Source organism: Rhamphochromis longiceps, linkage group LG12 (genome assembly GCF_057381845.1).
Source record: "Rhamphochromis longiceps isolate RC_006_pf linkage group LG12, R_longiceps_female_GT1.1, whole genome shotgun sequence".
In the NCBI taxonomy this organism is placed as follows: Eukaryota; Metazoa; Chordata; class Actinopteri; order Cichliformes; family Cichlidae; genus Rhamphochromis; species Rhamphochromis longiceps.
Window position 1 is genome coordinate 44,801,400 of NC_140568.1, and position 22,868 is coordinate 44,824,267.

The 22,868-nt window shown below is 42.4% G+C and overlaps 1 protein-coding gene across 2 annotated transcripts in view; it reads left to right on the plus strand.

Moving 5' to 3' along the window:
- The first annotated feature begins 253 nt into the window (after positions 1-253).
- The window catches only part of LOC146658114 (protein mono-ADP-ribosyltransferase PARP14-like), a 31,858-nt gene continuing 9,243 nt past the window's right edge, over positions 254-22,868 (plus strand). For both annotated transcript variants that reach the window (XM_085426503.1, XM_085426504.1), the window contains exons 1-15: positions 254-529; positions 1,211-1,293; positions 4,710-4,737; positions 5,107-5,175; positions 5,998-6,171; positions 7,071-7,196; positions 8,829-8,930; positions 9,458-11,627; positions 12,718-12,918; positions 13,005-13,071; positions 16,289-16,525; positions 19,267-19,488; positions 19,888-19,993; positions 20,482-20,631; positions 20,729-20,791. In XM_085426503.1, the coding sequence (XP_085282629.1) occupies positions 346-529; positions 1,211-1,293; positions 4,710-4,737; positions 5,107-5,175; positions 5,998-6,171; positions 7,071-7,196; positions 8,829-8,930; positions 9,458-11,627; positions 12,718-12,918; positions 13,005-13,071; positions 16,289-16,525; positions 19,267-19,488; positions 19,888-19,993; positions 20,482-20,631; positions 20,729-20,791 (3,982 nt within the window). In that variant the 5' untranslated portion in view covers positions 254-345. The remainder of the gene's footprint in view (positions 530-1,210; positions 1,294-4,709; positions 4,738-5,106; positions 5,176-5,997; positions 6,172-7,070; positions 7,197-8,828; positions 8,931-9,457; positions 11,628-12,717; positions 12,919-13,004; positions 13,072-16,288; positions 16,526-19,266; positions 19,489-19,887; positions 19,994-20,481; positions 20,632-20,728; positions 20,792-22,868) is intronic.

Below are 22,868 nucleotides of genomic sequence, written 5' to 3' on the forward strand. Positions count from 1 at the left end.
CTTCATTAAATGCGGTGTTTTCTGTGGTTTCTAGTATTTTACCCTTAAATGTATTCGTGCATTTCTTTACTGGGTTTTCTCTGCGTGTTTATGATTTCAAACATTACAAAAGGCCTTAAATAATATTTGAGTTTTATCCCAAACGAGTAAAATGATTCTGAACGTAAGGAACGACTGGTTAAAGAAACGTGTTTGTACAGTTAAGTTTCGTGTGTCAGAATAAACAGTGAGTCAGGCTCCGGAGTTCTTGCTCTTTGTGAAGAAACGAAAGTGAAAGTAAAGTTTAGTTTGAAGTGTTCGGCTGTCAGTGTGTGTGTGTCCGTGTGTGTGTGAGCGGACGGCAGCATGGAGGGATCCGAGTGTCCGCCTGTGACCGTGGAGGGGGACTGGACTCCGGCTCAGACCAAAGCCCTGAAGAACAAACTGCACATTTACTTCCAGAGCAAGAAGAAGTCGAGCGGAGGAGACTGCCGGGTGGAGGCGGAGGAAGGAGCCCCGAGGGCGGCCGTTTACTTCAGCTCACCGGAGGGTGAGTGCGCTTCATCGTGGTTCAGATAGTAAAATAAATCATTTAATAATTAAAAACACCGACAGACGGAGACCTGCGAGTGTAATGATGGAACAAACAGGTCTGAGAGTCTCACTGTGACCGGACAGACTGCAGAGAAAGTTTGGCCACAAAGCTTTGAAGGATCTCAAAACTTCATGTTTTTAACCTTTCAGCTCAGAGAGGAAAGTTTCAGAGAGCAGCTGACTTACATCAGCTTTAAAATATGAAATTCTTCATACTGTCGCATCTGTCCGGTTATTGAAGCCGGTTAATAAACACCCAGAGCCTCTGCGATGATTTCCCGGCATGCACTTCACCCTCCAGTGCCACTCCTTCCTGTTGTTGTTGAGGCACAGCTCCTCTGGTTAATAAAGCACACCAGGAGCTCTGATGCCTTCAGTGCGGAGCTCCTGGAGGGTTTTATTCCCATGCTTCATGCGTGGAGCCTTCATCACTTTTAGAAACGTGTATTTAAAGCCATGAAAATGATTCCACACCAGGAGTCTGTGTGGCTTTGATACTCAGCAGCTGTCACCAAAACATGACAGGAAACAGGTTTTTATTCACAGGAAGTGGAAGCAGGGAGGGATTAGTTTCTTACTCTCTTACAAACAGCTGATCATTAAACGTGTGTGTGTGTGTGTGTGTGTGTGATTTCAGTGAGAGAGCGAGTCCTCGCGAGGAAGAATCATGAGATCATCCTGGACAGTAAAACCATCCAGTTGCGGCTGAGCTCAGAAGCAGTAAGTCCAGTTTTAGATGTTTCATGTGGATGTTTTTCATCACTCAGAGCTTCCTGTTTGCTGCTCACTGTCACTGCTCTGGGTTCAGCTCTTTGGACCAAGCACCTTTAGGTTTTTATGACTAATCACTGAGCGCCTCCCTTTATACAAATATCACAGTTAGTTCTTTAAAAACAGAAAACTGTGATGTGTAAGCTGTGACATCGGTCCTCTGATTCTGAGCTGATCAGAGATCTGGAAACATCAGGTACTGACTGTAAAATAATCCACGCAGGAGTTTTATGGCTGCTGAGCTTCTTATCAGCTCAGGACACAAACAGCTCCAGAGTTTCATTTCACAGGAAAATAATAGTTTAACACAAACGTCCTGCAGAAAAGGACGAAGCAGTTATTAAAGGAAGGTGAATATTTCCACTGGTTCTCTGATCAGATTTATTTTAGGGTTAATTTAGGGGCAAAAATAGTTTCCCCTATTTTTGTAAGTGAAACTTCAGTTAACTATTTGGCAGATTTTTATCCCATAAAGGGCAGAAGCATCGATAATCATGGAGTCACTGAAGTGGCTTCATGTTTGTGATGCAGTGAGTGATTTATTAAAGAAAGCTGGATTCCTGTTTCAGTGCTGATCAGTCCAAAGAGTCTTAATAACAGCACAGAGGACGGATCAGCTGTCCTTACGAGAGGGTGAGCTTCAGTCTGTGTGGCAGGTTGTAAAGGTGTTTTCTTCATGGGTGGAAATAAACTCCTGGCTGTGTGACGGCAGCAGGAGCCTGACTTCCACTTTCAGCTTCTCCTCCTCGTTGCTGTTTGTGTGTTTTGTACACTGCTGTGTGATCGGGCGTGGCTCCTCTGAACTCCAGTAATAACCAGCCTGGCTGACATGATGATGATACATTCTCTTCACGTTTATAAGGCAGTGAAATCACAGCTTAACCTCCAAACCTCCCAGCTTGCACTTCTCACATCCGTTTGATCCCCGTCTGATATCCTTGGCCAGGGTGCTAACCTGAAGTAGTTCTCCATCAGACTGTAAGTGTCAGAGAGAAAGCTCTGAAAGTATGAAAGGATAAACAAGGCGTGCTGTATAAAGCGCTGTTAGTGTTTGAGCACTAAAGTGTCATATAACAATCACTGTGGTGGGGTGTGGCTTGCGAGCTGCAGGGGAGGGGTGGAGCAGTGGCTTCAGGGTGTGGTGTCAGGGGAGTCTGACTCACACACCTGACCTCATCATCCAATCATATCCGACCTGTTAAAGCTGTTGCTGGGAGGGGAGGGCTGTGTGTGCAGAAGCAGCCGGAAAGTTAGAAAAGAAAAGACGTTTAAAAAGTTCAACGCTGCTGTCGTCGGGTCCTTCACTGCCACAGTGTCACCAAATATGACTAAAATATGTCAACACTGGACTCTTTAAAGAAAAATCACAGTTATGATGTAATGTCCTTTCTTCTTTTCCTAAAATCAACTTCCTGGATTTTTGGAGAAACATGAGGTGAAGGAAAGCCGTGGTGGATTCTGACACTTGAGGAAAAGAGAAGCACGATCTGCTGTGTTCAAAGTTTCCCAAATTCAAACCAGAGAGTCTCAGATACAGATGCAGGTTTTAAAGGTGGACAGCCTGGTGAAAAACACTGAAGCTGGGAATAAAAGAATAAAGTTTCACAGTCACACAGGTCAGATGGTCGTAATCAGACATGTTTCTGTCAGACATGTGGAATTATAGAAGAATAAGGACCCAAATGCAGACACGGATGCAGGAGAACGTGTTGGACAGAAAGTGAGTCTTTACAGCCGATCAATACTGCAAACAGGTGGAACAGAGAAAACTAAGCAAACCTACACCGAGGAAAGCTAAGCATAAACACAACCTGAGGGATGAGGAACCGGGAAACACGGGGAAAGCTGACGGAGGCGACGCTGAGGCAACACGGGGAAGACGTGCAGCGGTGACACAGACGGACCAGTCACGAGCAAAGAACACACAATATATAAGCAGTGTTGGGAAAGTTACTTTGAAAAAGTAAATAATTATAGTTACTAGTTACTTTTTCAAAATGTAATTGAGTTAGTAACTGAGTTACAAGATTTTAAAAGTAATTAATTACTTGAAAAGTAACTATTGCATTACTTTAAAATAAAAGTTTAACCCTCTGGGGTCCAGGGTATAATTGGCCATTTTTGACTACTTTGATGTTTCCTCCACATCTCACCTTTAAAAACTGTTTATTTGTCTTGTTTGGTATCATCAGCACAACCTCACGTGTCTGAATTTACAGTCATGTTTTCATTTTGACAAACTGTACTCACACAACTGATCTAAAATCAGACAAAAAACATAAAATCATATCAAGCTATTGACTTGAAAACCCTCCATATGTTGTTTATCATGACTCTGGTTTTACATGTCCTATCAGCACAGTTTATAAACTGGTATATGTCACCTTGTTGCTTTGTCATCTTGAAGTGGTCATGTGATTGGCTTACCACGACTCCTTTATTCTTCCTCAGTCAAACAGCAGCACCGATTGTTTTGCCCCCTTAGCTCCAGATGTTGTGCCAGAAAGTGATCACCGTCCGCGGGAGCGCGCAGCTGCTTAAAGCTGTAGCGCCCAGATTACTTACAGCTACTTCCGTGCTGAGACACAGCCAGGACTGTGACAGAGTCTCAGCCAGTGACCCACTAATGCCGTCACTTCCTGCTGAAGAGACAAAAACACTCATATTTCTTTTGTTCCTGCATCTCTCAGGTAAAATAATTTCACATCACAAAGTGTGACAAAGACAAAGACAGCGAATTCACAACACAAACTTCAGGTCTGTGGAGACGTTTCTCCTCTTATCCACGAAGCTTCTTCATTTGCAAATCAGCTGGTGGAGTGTAAATAACCCCTAGTGGGGGCTGTCTCCAGTGGAGATGGTCCTGAGGGTCGTTAACACACTCTCGATGTACCAACCCCACCTTTATATGACTTACTGGGATCACCTGAACAAATGTGTGAGTGTGGGGTTGGACTGCAGGTGGCTGTTAGCTGGAGTCCTGATTCAGCAGCTCCATCCACAGTGGGCACAGATGGCTCCTCTCTCAAACCTTCTTCTCAGAGGCCTCTCATGGAGGGCGAAACATCTTTACAAGCCTAAAGAGGTCCAGTCCTACACAGATGCTTGATAAAGACTTTTGATTCAACTTTTGATCACAAAGTTGACGTCATTCTCATGCGAACGATCGGCAGGACTGATCGATGTTCTGACTTTGTGAGCTGGTGCCAGCAGGAGGTCAAACATTTGATTTGTAGTGCTTTGGTCAACTTTGTGTTGATTTTGGTTAATGTTGTTTTTTTCTTGACCAAAAGTCTTTGAAATACTCATTAAACTGATTGCAGATTAATTTTTTTAGATTAAATCTTATTTTTGTTTTTTCTCAGAGCCCAACAAGCAGCGATGATGTCTCAGGTAAATCCTCCTCCTCAGCTCCTCTCCTCAGTTTTTATTATCACAGTTTATTTAGTTTTTTTAGCTTCTTTGTATAAAATGAGCTGCAGTGATTGTTTGTGGTACTGAAGGGAGATTTTACTGGACTTTATTTAAGTTGAAGCACATTCACATCATGATTTGTCATGATGTCAGATACGTTTGTTAAACATGTTCTGATTTGACTGATTATTCATCGTTTTTATGAAGAAAAACAATAAGATCAACTTTAAATCAGTTTGATGTGTTCAAGCTTCATCTGAGCTTTTCTCTGAGCGCCTGTGGTTCGATGTGTTCATGTTTGCTGATCATTACTCTAAACTGGACAAACTGGATCCTCTTGATTCTCAGACTCATCGACAGACTCAAAGAAGCCTCCGGCTGAACCTGGAAGTGGAGCTTCTGCTGCCAACAAAGAGGGTAAAAACAAACTGATGGAACAAATGTTGTGACAGTAACTTGTGAAAACTGTGCCACAGTGCCTCATCAAAGCTGGAGCTGGTTCAAATTTAATATTTCTGTATGTGACAGCTTTTTTTAATTCCACTGGATTCCTCTGCTGTTAAAAGCTGTGGTCACACATGCACTGCAGTGAACATTAGCACGAGCTAAATGTCTGAGTGTGACAGTAAATGTATTAAAACCAGTGTGAAGTCCAGTTGTGAGCACGTGTGAACAGAACAGCAGCATGTGTGCCGATGTTCACAGTGTGGAGTAAATGTGCTGTGTGTGCAGATATAATAGTCGAGATAGAGAAATGCATCGAGACAGGGGGGTGACTTTGTTACTATATTATGTAATGTCAGTGTTCATGAGACTCTCAGGTCTTATTGATGAGTTCTTGTTCATGAAGATGTGGTCCTGATGGAGTGGATCCCCCTCTTCAGAGGTCGGCTCACTGCTGCACACAGTGGACCTGCACTGTACTCATGCAGCTCACCTGGTCGTCACAGACTCTCAGTGTCGTAGGTTCACGCCTGTAGTCGTTGTGTGAAAGAGGTTTACTCAGCAGTGTGAATGACTCACAATTAAAATATTTTTATTAGAAATAAATAATAAGCACTTACACCCTAGTGTTATGGAAACGGACACGTGATTTCAGTCTTAAGTGAACAAAGTCAGATCTGATTAGTCTCAAATTCTCTGAATCTATGAAGGAAAGTTTTAGGGAATAACAGCCTGGAATGAAGAATCATTTTCCTCCAACACTGATGGGCTGTTTCTGACTCATGTTTCTCTCAGACTCAGAGTCATCTCAGAGCTGTGCGGTGGTTTTGGAAAACGTCACAGACAACATGTCCACAGATCTGCTCTCCATGCTGGTGGAGAACATCTCCAGGTTAGACGAGAACGGCTACAGCATGGAGAACATCTGGGAATCCAACAGCACCGTGGTCACATTCAAAAGCCCTGCAGGTAGGACACACCTGGACTTTTCCTCCCACACAAACACATCGAGGCACTACAGGGCCCAGATCTACTTTGTTAAAACCTTTGATTCTGATTTTACATTTTAAAACTCTCTTTATGCAGCAGTCAGAGAAATTGTGCAGATTTGTCCATATTTACAGAAAATTTTAATAAAACTATAAGATAATAACTGAATAATTATTTTAATATACGATTTTACAAAACTTGAAATATAAATAACTGTTATCTTAATGTACGCTGTTTCAGACACATGTGGGTTACTTTTTTCCTCTGTATAACCTTTCACTCCACGTCTGAGCTCAGTGTTCACGTTGGATTCAACCCCAGATCTCATTTCCCATGTTTTGGGGCGATCGTGGCTCAAGAGTTGGCAGTTTGTCTTGTAGTCGGAAGGTTGCCGGTTCACCCAAGACACTTCACCCGTTGCCTACTGGTGGTGGTCAGAGGGCCCGGTGGCGCCAGTGTCCGGCAGCCTCGCCTCTGCCAGTGCGCCCCAGGGCAGCTGTGGCTACAATGTAGCTGCCATCACCAGTGTGTGGATGGGTGGATGACTGGATGTAGTGTAAAGCGCTTTGGGGTCCTTAGGGACTAGAAAAGCGCTATACAAATCCAGGCCATTTACCATTTTGGAAATGTTGCTTTAAGATGTCTATGTTTTCAAACCGTGTCTTTCAAATGTCCTTACAAACATTGTAGAGCTGATATCAGTGGACAGCTTATGCTGGCTCAGTCTTTGAGATTAAACATTGATTTTAACCTTGAAACAAGTTCTATTAGAAATAACACTAAAATAAATAAATCTTACATTTTATAGCCCAGCTCTGTCTCTCATCCTCTGATGAAACAGTTTAAGTCTGAAAGGATTAATCTGGATTATTTTGCAGATGTGGAGAGATTCCTCTCTGTAAGTCAGACCAGCTCAAAGATGAAGAAGCATGGACTGACCGCTCGGCCTCTGGAGGCAGCAACGGACATCCGAGTGGAGCGTCTTCCTCCGACTGTGGTTGAAGGTACATGTGCTCCTAAAAACCATAGACTGTATATAAAAGTCTAACTTCAATAATTACTTCCTCCAAGCCATCAACGTGTCTTTTAGACCCCATTCCTACAAAACTGCTCAAAGAAGTCCTACCATTAATTAATTCTCCGATCTTAAATATGATCAGCCTATCTCTAATGATCGGCTATGTACCACAGGCCTTCAAGCTGGCTGTAGTTAAACCTTTACTCAAAAAGCATCTCTAGATCCAGCAGTCTTAGCTAATTATAGGCTAATCTCCAACCTTCCTTTATATCAAACATCCTTGAAAGAGTAGTTGTCAAACAGCTAACAGATCATCTGCAGAGGTTTATTTGAAGAGTTTCAGTCAGGTTTCAGACCTCATCACAGCACAGAAACAGCTTTAGTGAAGGTTACAAATGATCTTCTTATGGCCTCTGACAGTGGACTCATCTCTGTGCTTGTCCTGCTAGACCTTAGTGCAGCATTCGATACTGTCGACCATAATATCCTATTAGAGCGATTAGAACATGCTGTAGGTATTACAGGTACTGCGCTGCAGTGGTTTGTATCATATCGATCTAATAGACTCCAGTTTGTGCATGTAAATGGAGAGTCCTCTTCACACACTGAGGTTAATTATGGAGTTCCACAGGGTTCAGTGCTAGGACCAATTCTGTTTACATTATACATGCTTCCCTTAGGCAGTATCATTAGAAGACATAGCATACATTTACACTGCTATGCAGATGACACCCAGCTCTATCTGTCCATGAAGCCAGATAACACACACCAATGAGTTAAACTGCAGGAATTCAGATCAAACTGAGGTTATTGCACTTGACCCTGAAAATCTTAGAAATATGGTATCTAACCGGGCTGGACGACTGTAATTCATTATTATCAGGAAGTCCTAAAAACTCCCTGAAAAGCCTTCAGCTGATCCAAAATGCTGCAGCAAGAGTCCTGACAGGGACTAGATTCATGTGAGTTTGCTGATTGTGTGTATTTGTGTGTATTTTAAAGCTTTGCTGCATATTTGTTGACGATTCCTTTCCTCCTGGTTTTCTTTTTTTGTTGTTACCATTTCACATTATCCGGGTTTTAAATTTCTTTAAACACACTGTAATATGTGTTGAACCTCACGAAAGAGGAAAAAAACAGATGTGTTTTCTTCCTCTTTCATATATTTAAAACACATATTACAGTGTGTTTTAAATATATGGGATGAATTATTAGAATTGTAGATCCTAGCATGTCTCAGGATTTCTTGCCAAAACTGTTTCAGAAAAACACCTGCAGAAAAAAAAAAGATTCTCACACGTAGTAGATTCTATATTATTAGAGTTTTTTGTGATGTTTTGGAAAAGTTATATCTGTCAGTTTGAGCTGACTTTTATTTATGGCATAAATATGTGTTTTAAAACAATCTATATGGCCAAATGTTACAGAATAAACAAAATAGTTATGTCATGTTATTTACAATGAATGCTGGATGTCCTGAGGGGGTTCTGCTGTTCCTGAGCTCATTCATCATTACACAAACCTCACGTTATTGTCAAATTTCATGGAGACCAACCTTTAGAAATTGAATTTATCCTTTAAGCAGCTGTAAAATTGTGTATTTCTGTCTTATTCCTAGACATGCTGGAGCTGTATTTTGAGAAGACTTGGACTCTGCCGGCCAAAATTGTCATGATCCCAACTGAACAGGCTGCCATCATCACTTTCAGCGACCCTAAAGGTTTATTTAGCACGGTGGCACGTTGGTTAGCACGGTGGTTAGCACGGTAGCCGCACAGCAAGAGGGTCCTGACTCTAACCCTATTCACACACTGGTGGAGGCAAGCTACAGTTGTAACCACAGCTGCCCTGGGGCAGACTGACGGATAGGTTAATTGATTAATCTAAATTGCCCATAGGTGTGAATCTGTGAGTGAATTTGAGTGCGAATCGTTGCCTGCGTCTATGTGTTAGTGTTCTGGCGACCTGTCCAGGGTGTACCCTGCCTCTCACCCTATGACAGCTGGGATAGGCTCCAGTGCCCCCCGCAACCCTGGAAAGGATAAGTGGAAGCGAATGGATGGATGGATGAAATAATTTGAATATGAAAAGAGTTATAGAAGAATGTTTTATGTCTGTGGGGTTATGTCAGATAAAAAAAGGTTCAAAACCCCTTGTGACTTGGATAAATCTTTATAGAAACATTAAAAAAAATCCCCTTAACACCACTTACCTAACCTTTGCTTCTCTGCTCCTTGTTTGCTGCAGTTGTGGAAAAGATTTGTGTAAAGAAAGACCTCGAGATGAAATCTATCACAGTGAAGGTATATCCATACTACGAGTCACTGGGAACCGCCTTGTACAGCAAAGAACGCCCAACATGGAAGATGCCCGAGCCCTTCACAGAGCCTGTTCTCCACGTTATCTGGAAATTCCTTGTGGAGAAGAAACTATCAGAACACATCAATGATCAGATGCGTCCACATTTCTGCAGAGTGGATTTGAATGGCCCCGACGTGAAACTCAGCCCTGTGCCAGAGTTTTTGAGGCAGCAAGGTCTGACTGCAGAACATGTAGAAAACTGGATGAGTAAGGCCCAAGAGGCCTTCCGTCGCCTAATGTCTCAGTACACGGCATTCGAATGTCAAGCAAATACACCGGGATGGACAGCTGCAGAGAAAGATGTACGTTCGGTGGTGAAGGAAGATGCCATCCTGGTGCTGGATGCATCCAAAGGGGTTCTGACTGTTGCTGGCCAAGCTGATGATATAAAACGAATCAGGGCTCCTGTGGAGAAGATTCTTCTGAAAGCCATGAGTCACATTGAACGACAGACAAACAGCATCTCTGAGGAAATGATTTTGTCCCCTGCGATGTTCTACATCCTGAAGCAGGAAGGGCTCCAGAAAGCTGCTCTGGACATTTCTCCTGAGATGAAACTCTCTTATGATGAAGGCACCCAGAAGTTAACCATTACAGGACTCCTTGCAGAGGTCTACATGACTAAGGCGTGGATCTTGGAGAGGAATGTGAATAAGAAACACCAGAATGTCCCCCCATGTCTTCTGGACTTTCTCAGAACATTGGATCCCATGGACTTATCCCAGGATCTGTTCACATCTCAAGGCATCAGTGCAGTCTACACCATCGACAACAAAGGGCTTCTCCTGTTTGGGAGTTCTGACAGAATCCTTGCTGATGCGGAAAGTAAGATGAAGGTTGCTTTGGCTCATCAGATTGTAAATGTGGAAGATCCGGAAGTTCTAAAACTCCCTACCTGGGTGGACCTGAAACAAAAGCTGCTAGATATCTACAACTTATCGAAGAAAAAAACTGTGGCCATTCAGATGCACCCAGAGAGAAAAATAACAGTGGCTGGTTTAGTGAATCCAGTGAAAGAGGTCAGCCACAGTCTGAGGGAGTTTATTGAGAACTACTCACGAGTTCAAGAAACCATTTGTGTCCAATCCTGTGCTGCTGTTCAGTTTATTGAAAAGAAAAGAACAGAGGAATGGTCCAGTATTGCCAAAGATAATAATGTTTCAGTAAGTTTTCATGTACAGAGGCCAAGAATCAGCTTTGCTGGAGCTCGTCTTCATGTCCAGAAAACCAAATCCTGCTTTATGGAACTGGCCAGTGCTCTCTTCACTGACACCTTAACTGTGGACAAGCCCGGAGCAAAGAAATACTTCCAAACCCAAGGAAGCATGTTCCTTCCTACAATAATGAATGAGTTAAGATGTGTTATTCTCCTTCGTCCAGAGATTGAAGAGGAAGAAGAAGAGGAAGTAGAGAATTATGAAGAAGAAACTACCCTGTGCAGAGTGCAGACCAACAGCGGAGTTCTGATTTCTGTCAGTAAGGTGGACATCTGCAGCTTTGGTGTGGACGCTGTGGTGAATGCAGCTAATGAGGACTTAGACCACATTGGTGGCCTGGCTTTGGCACTGCTAAAGGCTGCAGGACCACAGCTGCAGAGAGAAAGCAGCGACTACGTCGCTAAAAATGGACGTCTACGTCCTGGTGACGCCATCATAACAGATGCCTACAACCTGCCTTGCAAACATGTTGTCCATGCAGTTGGTCCACGATTCTCTGACTTTGACAAGAAGACGTCAGTGTCACGCCTGAAGACTGCAGTTAGAGAAAGTCTGAGACAAGCAGAGATGGCCAACTGCTCCAGCATTGCACTGCCAGCGATCAGCTCAGGCATCTTTGGTTTCCCTGTTGACCTCTGTGCTGAGACCATAGCCCAGGCAGTTCGGGAGTACTGTGACAGCCCACAAGGTCTGAGATCATTAACTGAGATTCACCTGGTGGACAACAACGATAGCACCGTCAGAGTCATGGCCACAGCTGTGAGCAAGGAGTTCTCTGACCTCGGACCTACAATGACCATCCCACAGCAAGCAGGCGGGAAACGAACAGGGGCTTCAGGGTAATGTTAAAGTTTTTTAATAATGAACTTTTACTGCATGCAACTCAACATTGATGCCCATCAACAATAAAACATAAAGCAAAAGCTGCAATGAGCAAGTAGTTAGATTAGATTAGCAAAAATGCTGGAATCAGGGCAAACAGCTAGCTTGGCTTGCAGCATTGGCTCACATGTAACAACGTCCATGTGCTTTTTTCCAGTTCTTGTGCTAAACCTTTAGCTTTGCCATGCTACATAACTGACAGTGTGGTGGTAATCGCTCTCCCTAAAACAAATAAATACAATATAACTTTCTTTAAATCTTCACTCAGATTTACTGTTTTTGGTACCCAGCATCCCTGGTACCAAAGAGCTACAAAAAAGGAGGGAAGATTCAATTTTATCTGCTATAACATGAGGTCGTTATGTAAGTCCCGGGATGTGTGGCATCCACAGAAACCTCTGAATCTCAGCTAAAAGCTATAAACCATTTCTACAACCACCCAACACAGTAAACACAACAAACAATTAAAACAGCAGTAACATCATTTCGCAAAATGTCCATCAAAACAAGCAACCGAGCCCCATGTGCACGGAACCACAACTAACCAAGCGAACCATACATTTTCTAAAAGCTGAGCTCTCATAGATTCCAAAAAGTTACAGCCCCTCAGAGTTTAAAGGGACAAGGGGTATTTAAACTGACTGTGGCACAAGGCAAAACAGGCCCAATGTATGTGAGTGTGTGCGTAATTCACATGTTCACATGTTGATTACTGGTTTTCTGGAGTTTAATGTCTTCTGAAGCATATTTTCAAAGTGTGTGTGTGTGTATTGTGCTATTCTTACTTAGTGTATTGTCTGTCTTTGTTACCGTTTGTTTATACTGGAGCACTGTAACCAAAAATAATTTCCCCTAGGGATCAATAAAGTATTCTGATTCTGATGATTCTGATTCTGATATTTAAACGTCTGATGAAATCTCACAAGTGTTAGCTTTATTTGACACAGGGTTTGTGCTTGCAAAGAAACTTACATGCAGCATGTAAGTTGAATGTCCGCCATTTTATTAAAACAAAGTGAACTTAAATATTTTAAAATTGTTTCTCAGTGGATATCACCGAGGTCGAGGCGAACGAGGTCAGAGCCAGTCACATGGTGCCAGTTGGTCTGAAACAGGAGGAAGAGGAGGAGGACGAGGAGGAGGACGAGGAGGAGGACGAGGAGAAAGAGGTGAATCTTGGGGAAATCATCAGGCTAACAGAGGAAGCCAAAGTCCCAAGCAACACACCAGCCATGGAGAGCACGGAGGGTAAGGTTCCTCATCTTCTTTTCTTTGGTTGTATAAAACTCTGCCATAGTGTGATGTCATCAGTGCTGTTATCTGATTGGGTGTAGGTTGGAGCAGACCACGGCTGAGGGATTGAAGATCATTCTGTGCAAGGGAAACATTGAGGACCAGACTGTGAGTACCTGTGATGCTGTTTGGATCACGACTGAGAGGATTCTGTAAACTGCTGGTTTAGAACTAATTATAACATGAGAACATAGAATTAGATCACATACACAAAAAAACCAAGATTAAAGGTGAATTCTAGATTATTACAATTTGTAGAAAACCTTCATAGTTTTGTCCTTTGTTGATCACTCTCTGTTGACCCCTATCTGACCACTCACATTCCTTTGCTTATCACACGTCTTTTTATTAGTCTTTACTTCTCAAACTTTGCAGATTACTAGGATAAACACAGTGCCTTGAAAATGTATTCACAACTCTTCACAACTTTTCCACATTTTGTCACATTTCAGCCCCAAACATAAATGTATTTTATTTCTATTTTTGTGAGATTGGTCAATCAAAGTAGCACATAATTGTGAAGTGTTTATACCTGGTGTTTTTACGAATAGAAATCTGAAAAGTGTGGCGTGCATTTATATTTACCTTTACTCTGATACCCATAAATAAAATATTCAGTACTATCTTTACGAGTTACTGATACAACAGCCAAAAAAAAAAGAGAGAGAGAATTATGACACTGAAAACACAGGATCAGCACATCTAACAGATCACTATTTACATTCACAGTTTGGTGTCAGCCCTCTGTGAGTCACAGTAACAGAGATTATGGTTTAGTTTCAGCCTAAATAACCCACGTGTGTTATTTAGGACCTTTGACACTGTTCTTAATACTCCGTTGAATGTCTGTTTGGAAGTTTCTCCTAATATTTCCAATAATTTTCTGAACTTTTTTATTGAAAAGGTTGTCACCACCAGGGCTCTTATCACAGCTCCTGACTCTGACCCTCTGTCTCTGCCCCTTGCACTGCTGTTTTCACTCAGTTTGAACTTGTGACGCTCTCCACTTTAGAGGATGTGGTTCGCCACATAAAGCCCACATGTTCCCCTCGGGATCCTTTTCCTCCACAAATTGTTTTTAGTCAGCTGAAAGATTTTCTAGTTTATAATGGCGTCTTTGAGGTTTTTCAGTCAGGTTTTAAAAGCCTTCATTGTCACGGTGGTGGAACGGACTCAGGCGCAGACTGAGGTAGCACGGTTCAACAACACTTTATTAATCACTCTGGTGCGCTATGTACACGTGAAGGGGGTGGGGGGGGGGAGACACCAGGGTCCCGGGTAGGGATGGGTACCGGTTCTGACATAAACGGTAGTAACCAGACCGAAAAGCAGCGCACATTTCGGTGCTTTATTTCGTTGTTTTTTATTCCTGAGCTGTCATACACTTTGAATTCTAGCCAATAATTTTACGTTTCCGAGGATAGTAGGCGGGGCCAGGTACGTACGTTCTGTTAGAGCAGAGCTACAGATTAAAAATGCCCAAGGCGAAGCGGTCAAAGTCTGGCTGTACTTCACAGCAAAAGATGCAAACTCAGCAGCAACAAGTGCTTTAAGCTGATACTGTGATACTGTCAAAGGAGGTAACACCTCCAATCCGATGAAACACCTGGCGATGCATAGCGTTTTTTTTAAAAGCCCAGAAATGCGCCGTATTTGATAGCTTGCTGTGAGACCTCACACCGAGCGCATCTACTGCGGGTGGGTTGCCTGTTATGCAACATCCCCCAAAAACCCGAAGAGGAGAGTCCTGGCCCCTAGCCCTGCCAGTGTAGCAGAAATGATGAGGATGATGATGCAGCAGCAGCCGTTCTTCTCTGCGTGAGTAGCTTAATGTTGTTCGTGTGTAATTTACGTTGAGTAGGCTAACCACGTTATTACATTAATGCATGTAAGGTGAACTAGCAAACATCATCATAGCTACATGCGGCTGTCTTCTTGTTTGATGGCAGATACTCCCTTCACCCTGGCCAAAAAGGCTAAAATGACCAAAGAAAAAGTGGAAAACAGCTAAACATGAGAGGTTCTTGGACCAATTTTGTGTTCTCCATTCTTTAAGCACCGTTTGAGCACCGGCACCGTTTCAAAAGTACCGGTTTGGCACCGGTATCGGATAAAACCTAAACGATACCCATCCCTAGTCCCGGGGGTCAATAGGGGGGAAACACACGTCTTCACACTTGCTCCGCTCCTTGTCCAAACACTCCTCACACCCACTCACACTCACGGGGTCCAGGAATCAAAATGGGCGGGTCCAGATAAACCTATAAACATAGACGAGGGTAAGACGGCAGCAAGTACGGGAACAACTAATTCACAAAGAAGCCAGGCAATACTGACGAGGGTCACTCAATATTCCAGCGACAAATAGCTCAGAGCCCCAGCCTTAAGAAGAGCCAGAGGTCGACTGCAATTCACTCGAGATCAGCTGCAGGTGTGTGGGCCAAGGGTGGAAGCCCAATCAGAGCTCCGCCCAGGCAGACAGGAAGGAGAGAGAGAGAGAGAAAAAGAACAAACACTTGTGGCCACACTGGGCTGGCCGGGGAGGCACAGGGACCATGACATTTATAGCACAGAATCTGCATTATTAAGGGTTTTTAATGACAACCTTCTGGCATGTGATTCTGGTAACCATGTTGTTCTTGTCTTGCTTGACCTAGCTGCTGCTTTTGACACCGTAGAACACAATATTCTAATTTCTCAATTACGTGATGTACAGTGGTTGCAAAAGTATTCGACCCCCTCGAACTTTCCCACATTTTGTCACATTACAGCCACAAACATGAATCAATTTTATTGGAATTCCACGTGAAAGATCAACACAAAGTGGTGCACACGTGAGAAGTGGAACGAAAATCATACATGATTCCAAAGGGGGCTGAATAATCACAAATAATCACGCACACTTTTCAGTTATTTATTTGTAAAAAATGTTTGGAATCATGAATGATTCTGGTTTTCTGGAGTTTAATGTCTTCTGAAGCATATTTTCAAAGTGGTTATAATGCAATAAAATCCAAAAATAATTTCCTTGTTATCATTTAATGTGAATTATCAAAGGAAAAACTTTTATTGTGGGGCTGAATATTTGGCTCAGGGTTGTTTTTGCTGTTTTAACGTTGGCATTTTACAAAAATCTAATCTGGCCAGCCTAAACAGACGCCTGCTTTGCTGTAAGCAGTGTGGTATCGTCTGGCACACTGTGCAGACATTTAGTTCCTCGGCCAATTTGTTTTAAAAATGAAAATCATAAAATGTTTTTGTATTTTTGCGTGAACTGTTGATTGTTAAAGCTTAAACTTTGTGCCATTTTGCTTTTGTTCCACAGACTGATGTCATCGTCAACACCATCTCACAGGACTTGAACCTGAGCCAGGGAGCTGTGTCCAACGCCATCCTGTCAGCGGCTGGAGGGAGTCTGCAGGACGCCATCTACTCTGAAGCCAGAAGGGACACACTGTGGCACGGGGAAGCCATCATCACTGACAGCTACAACCTCACATGTCACAAAGTCTTTCATGCTGTTTGTCCATCCTGGGACAACGGAGGCGGCCAGGCAGAGAAGGTGAGGCTGTTTATGTATATATAAAATCACATATTAATAAATAGCTGAAAAAGAAACATGTGTAGCTGTTGCAGCAAACAGTGTGTTAGGTGGATGCGTTGTACAGGGAGATGGCCACAGGCAGGAATGATTTCCTGTGTCGTTCAGTGGTGCATCATGGGTAATCTCAGTCTCTCACTGAACGAGCTCCTGTGACTGACCAACATGTCATGGAGTGGGTGGGAGGTGTTATCCAACATTGTCTTTATCTTGGACAGCATCCGCCTCTCCGACACCACCTTGAGGGAGTCCAGCTCCATCCCCACAACATTGCTGGCCTTACGGATCAGTTTATTAAGTCTGTTGGCATCTGCGACCCTCAGCCTGCTCCCCCAGCATGCAACAGCATAGAGGATCGCACTGGCCACAACAGACTCATAGAAAATCCTCAGCATTTTCTGGCAGATGTTGAAGGACCTCAGTCGCCTCAAAAAATAGAGACGACTCTGGCCCTTCCTGTAAAGTGCTGTGGTGTTTTTAGCCCAGTCCAGTTTATTGTCAATGTGTACTCCAAGGTATTTATAGTCCTCCACAATGTCAGCACTGACCCCCTGGATTGAAACAGGGGTCAAGTGTTTCCTGGTCTTCCTGAAGTCCACGATCAGTTCCTTGGTCTTTGCCACGTTGAGCTGCAGATGATTCTGCTCACACCACGTGACAAAGGAGTCGACCACAGCCCGGTACTCTGTCTCATCATCCCTGCTGATGCATCCAACCACCGCAGAGTCATCAGAAAACTTCTGAAGATGGCAGGTCTCTGTGCAGTGGCTGAAGTCTGTGGTGTAGAGGGTGAAGAGGAAGGGGGAGAGGACAGTCCCCTGTGGTGCCCCTGTGTTGCTGATCACCTTGTCAGACACACACTGTGGGAGACGTACATATTGTGGTCCAGATGGGTGTAGATACGATTAAGCAGGGAGATGATATTTAAAGGTGTTACGTTCCCCTAAAAGGGTCCAGGCGGTGAGGGGGAAGTAACAAAAAGTGTCCGGGTCGGAAAATGAAGACAAAGGCAAAAGCGTTCAATTAAAGAGTTTTATTAAAGTTTCTATTGATAGGTCAACTAAAAGAGACGGACAAGCTGCTATCACCATTTAAAGAAACAAAACAAAACTCAAGCATCGGTCAGTAAACTGAAAAGTAAGTCAAACAGACATTAGTAACCAAACACACTCTCCACTGAGCAGGAGCAAGCAATCAAAGTGATGTGTCCTGTGTGTCGAAGCTTCGAATCGTGTGTCGGGTAATCTCGGGGGAGTTTTTGTGAAGTGCGTATCGAGGCTCGCTTTGATTACGTATGCAGTGACGTTCGAGGCCTCGCGGGCAGTCCGTACCATGTGACTGATTCAGGAACTGGCTCGCCGGTTTGCGCCAGATTCGAAATAAAATGGGCAGCAAAACACAGCTGATTTCGCCATCACTGTGTTGTGGAATTGGATTACGTACGTGCTACGTAGCTACTTGAGCATTTCTTCTTCGATGGAACCAGCAAGGAAGATTTTTTTTTATCTCATCTCTCCTGATATTGTATGCAAACAGTAATAAATGTTACGAATGATAAGCACCATGATATAAATAAATAAACAACACTGCAGATCCTATAATCTGATTTCTGTCTTTTAGTTTATTAAAAAGTGAAGCGTCACACACTAGTTTGTGTCATTATCCAGATGTACATAAGCATGATTACACAGTTACACAATCATGTCTGTCCTGATAGTTTCCACTTTCTCGTTTGTATCAGACATACTGAGACAATATTCAGGATAAATAACCATGAAAACAATTTACTTATTCAGTTTAGAGGTTTACACGTCACATCATTATAATCACAGAGCCTGTTTCACTTGAATTGTCCACTTGATGGCGCAGTAGAACAAATGAATCACCACAATGCTTCGAACCATGAGTCGACCAGTTGGATGGAAAGCTTCAGTTCATCACGAGGCTTCATCTCACCATCACTAGCTGCAACCACCAACATGGCTCTCTGGCCCAGAGCTCACCTTTCCCTGGGCTTAAATACCTGTAATTGCTGATGCTGTACAAAAGAAAAAGGTGGCACCTAAGGCAGGAGAGCTGGTAGGACACGCCCACACAGGCAACTTCAGGAGGAGGCCCTGCTCTTTAAACAAAGAAAAGTCAAAGGAACCTCTGAACCGTGAGGCTCACTTACATGATTCAGAAGAAATATTTCTTTTTAATTGAATATTAAAAAGATAAAGCCGGGACCTTTTTGGACAAATAACAAATATCGAGACAGAAAATAATCAGACAGAATACAGAGAAGCTGAACGGCAGAAGACAGTGGTCGTCTATACGAAGGACTCATATCCCCACAGCACCACAATCCTCTTCTGCTCCACATTCATAGTGTCTGATACTATTTCTATGGTAATGCAGCATTAAGCTTGTTATGAAGCCACGTCCAAAGTTTTGCTTTAGTTAGCATTCTTCAGTTAAACACACTCAATTAGAGAAATTTTAGAGAATATGCAGCACTTTGATTAGAGCGTTTTAGATGCTTTAGCGGCACCTAGTGGCACCAAAAAGTAAATTCAGCCACGGTAGCATGTGATGGAAACATGTTCTCCAAGATCTTGAAGTGATTAAAATTCTTAAAAAAAAAAAACAACATATGCACCGTACTGTTTATAACCCGTCACTGAAGTCCAGCTTCACTTTGTCTTATCTCTGTTTGTCAGGAGTTAACGTCCATCATCAGATACTGTCTCGTGGAGGCTGAGAAACGTCAGATGACATCGTTGTCCTTCCCAGCCATCGGGACAGGAAACCTGAGCTTCCCCAGAGCCCTGGTGTCCAAACTCCTGCTGAGAGAGATCCGCTCGTACAGCAGCAGCAGAAACCCTCACTGTCTGAGAGAGGTGGTCATCGTCGTTCACCCCAGTGACAGCCAAACCGTGGATGTGAGTTTGTGACTCTGATAGGAGCTGAGAGTGTTTAAGTGCTTATCATGTTCTGACAGTGAGCACTAGAGACGAGCAAACCCACCCTGTTAGTGAGTGAAAGCACAGAGTAACACACAGTACATACTGTTTATCACATGAAATGGGTACGAGAAGGATGAGAAGGTTTAATTAACTCAGCCTGCAAATATAGCAACAGGAAGCAATAAGAACTAGAAACAGACAAAACCAGACTATATCAAATAGTTACTTTTAGAATTTTGTTGTCTTAAAATCTAATTACAACTGCTGTGAGGTTTAAAATGATGTAATGTGTGAACATAAGTCTAACTGTTAACTTATCAATTCATTGAGCTGCAGTTATAGCAGTAACATCTAAGTTATATTGTTGTTGGTCAGTGTTTCACCAGAGAGTTCACCGGTCAGAGGAACGTCCAGCGTGAACAGCATGATTTTAATGAGCCACCAGTTCAACAGCCTGTCAGCCAATCACAACACTCCTCAGGTAAGAAGTCCTTTTAAACTTTACAATTAGTGATTATTTAATATTAAACCACTATATGATGATTTAATAGAGTTTAGTTAGGTCATAGAAACATGATGGCAGTCACAGTTTTATAAGAACAGCCCTGATACGACCATCAGTAACAACTCGTGTCTTTATGATGTAAATAGACGATGGGTTAAGGTTATGCAACAAGTGTCGCTTTTTAGCTTTATGTTAAAAACATTATGAGCCGGACTCAGATGGCCAGTGGTATGAGGCAGAAGAGGGAAAAATTATTTCTAACCACTAAACCCCATCAATTCAATTCAGTTGAAAATTCTTGTTTTAACACATTTAAGACAAATCAGCTGAGCTATTTAATTAGTGATCAGAAAAGGCCTCATTATTTACAGATAAGGATCTTAGTCACTGGTGTTATTTCGAGCCTCCAGATAAAATCGCAGGTCTAAAATCATCCGCTGAAAGTCTGCGTGTGCTTGTTTCAGCCACTTTTGGCCCAGTTTTGTCCACCTCCCTCGGTGTGTACCAGATGCAGATGGGTCAGCTCGCCTTAGAGGTGTCGTCAGGTGACATCACCAAAGAGACCTGTGATGTCATTGTCAACTCGTCCAATCAGACCTTTAACCTTAAAGCAGGTGAGTGTTTCTGAGTGCTAAAAACACAAAGACTGTATTTAACTGTAGAAAGTCAATGTACCGTCTGACTTACTGCTCTCCTCTTATCTTTTCTCAGGAGTGTCAAAGGCGATCTTGGACGGCGCTGGAATAACAGTTGAGCGAGAGTGTGCGCAGTTCGGTGTGTGCCTACAATTTCGTTGTACATGTACACTGATGATGAAGGGCGATTCTACTCTATTCTATTCTACATGGAACGGCACACTTGACTCCCTTTTCAGCATCACCAGGCAGTTAAAACTGAAAATTTATTAATTTCAAAACCCTGAAGTCTGTTTCAGTTTATTCAGAAATCAAACGTAAAGTAGTTATTTGTGAAATAGGTTCCCTGAAAACTGTCCAGAGCTCATAAACAGAATCCTAGATATCAGATGATATACAGGAAATACATCATTCCCAACATACACTGTACGTACAATGCCAACCTAAATCACTAAATAAATAATACAAATCCAATGGATCTAGACAGTCGTACACGGAAATAGTTGTGTGAATTTAAGTATGAACTTTAATATTGCGCTATGTTTAAAGTTCAAAGCTATATTTACTATACAGGGTTCAGAATCAAACATATTTTAGTAGCAGTTTATTAAATTCCTGTTAAAGATAGTGGTTGATGACAGTGGTTAACATTTATAAAGTGTTTCGAAGCTCTTACTTGTCTTAACACAAACTCGTACATTTACGTTTGCATTTCTTTCCACTCAAAAATTATCTTTCCTTCGTGTTGTGAGTGAGTCTGCTGTTCAGTCTTAATGTCACATTACACATAACACAGACATTATGAAAGTGTTACAGTTAACGTCAGAAGTTTGTAGGATCATCTTCTGTGGACTGTGTCATGGCTCGTATACCTGCTTTATGTAAAGTCTGTAATCTGTTGAGATAAGTAGGAGACGCTTTGTACCATATAAGATTACAATCATAAAAATAAGGCTCAAACAAAGACTGGTACAAGGTAAGTAGAGCTTCACATTAAAGGAATGGAAAAAATGAGCTAACATATTTAATGTCTTTATTAATTCTTAAAGGTCAGATATTTACCAATTTAAACCTTTAATAAATTATTGAATTTTACTTTCAACTTTCAATAACTGGACCATTTATCAGGATACAGACATGTTCAATACGTTTCCAATTTCAGCAAACATTACAAAATTCTAGAGGAATAGACACCGAATCACTGAAATATGAAAGGAAAAGACGTCGTCCTAATATTGACCACTTTGAGATCACAAATGTAATAGTTTTACTAATGTTGATTTTATAGCATTTATTTATAAATGTGCATATAACTTACAAACGAGTGCTGTCTCTGATGGATTTTGAAATTAATCGCATCAAATTCTTTTGTTAAGATTCCACCTCTGTGATCAGCATCTTTAATTTCTTTTTTCACAGATATCCAAGTTAAATAATTAACTTGTAAAAAATGAGAGAGAAAGGAGGGTAGGATGAAGAGCAGTTAGTGAATAAGGAAGTGCAGGCAATTAGTAAGGAAGTGATGCCAGCTATGAAGAGAATAAAGACTGGAAAGGTGATTGGTACAGATGGCAGGTATGGAGAGGTCTAGGACAGAGAGACATTTTTAGGAGACTGTTTGACATATGAGAGGACACCTGAAGAATGGAGAAGTTTACTGATATCATTAAGAAAATGATATGTGATGTTTGCAGACACTGTGCTCTGTAGTGAGAGTAGAGAGCAGGTAGAGGACCTCTAAAGGGAGCAGCTGAAAAAAGAGCATGGCCTTGTAAATGCAGTTTATATTGGCACTCGGGAGGAGTAATAGCCCAAGGAAGGTTGTCTCCTTTGGAGATAAACTGGTCAAAACTATTTGCAAGATTTTCATCATTTAATAAATTCTGGCACAATTTCTTGCTCAACTGTTTTTAGGTGTTAAATCCTCCCAATTCTTTCGATCTTTGGGCTGAAGGAAGGACACTACTCGGTGTATAAATGCTCAATCAACAATCTTTTATTCCATACAATTCAACACTTTATGAGCATAAACCATCCGGATGGGGAGCCATGCATGAAGAGGGTCACAGCAAGTCTCAAACTGGTGGAGGGTTACTCAAACTCTCCTAGCCTCTAGTGGCCCCCACCTAGTCGTAAAAACCTAAACATTCACATTCTCTCTAACTCCCAGCGAGCCTGACTTATGGCCTTGGCTCCCTGTTTTGTCTGCCTGGGGT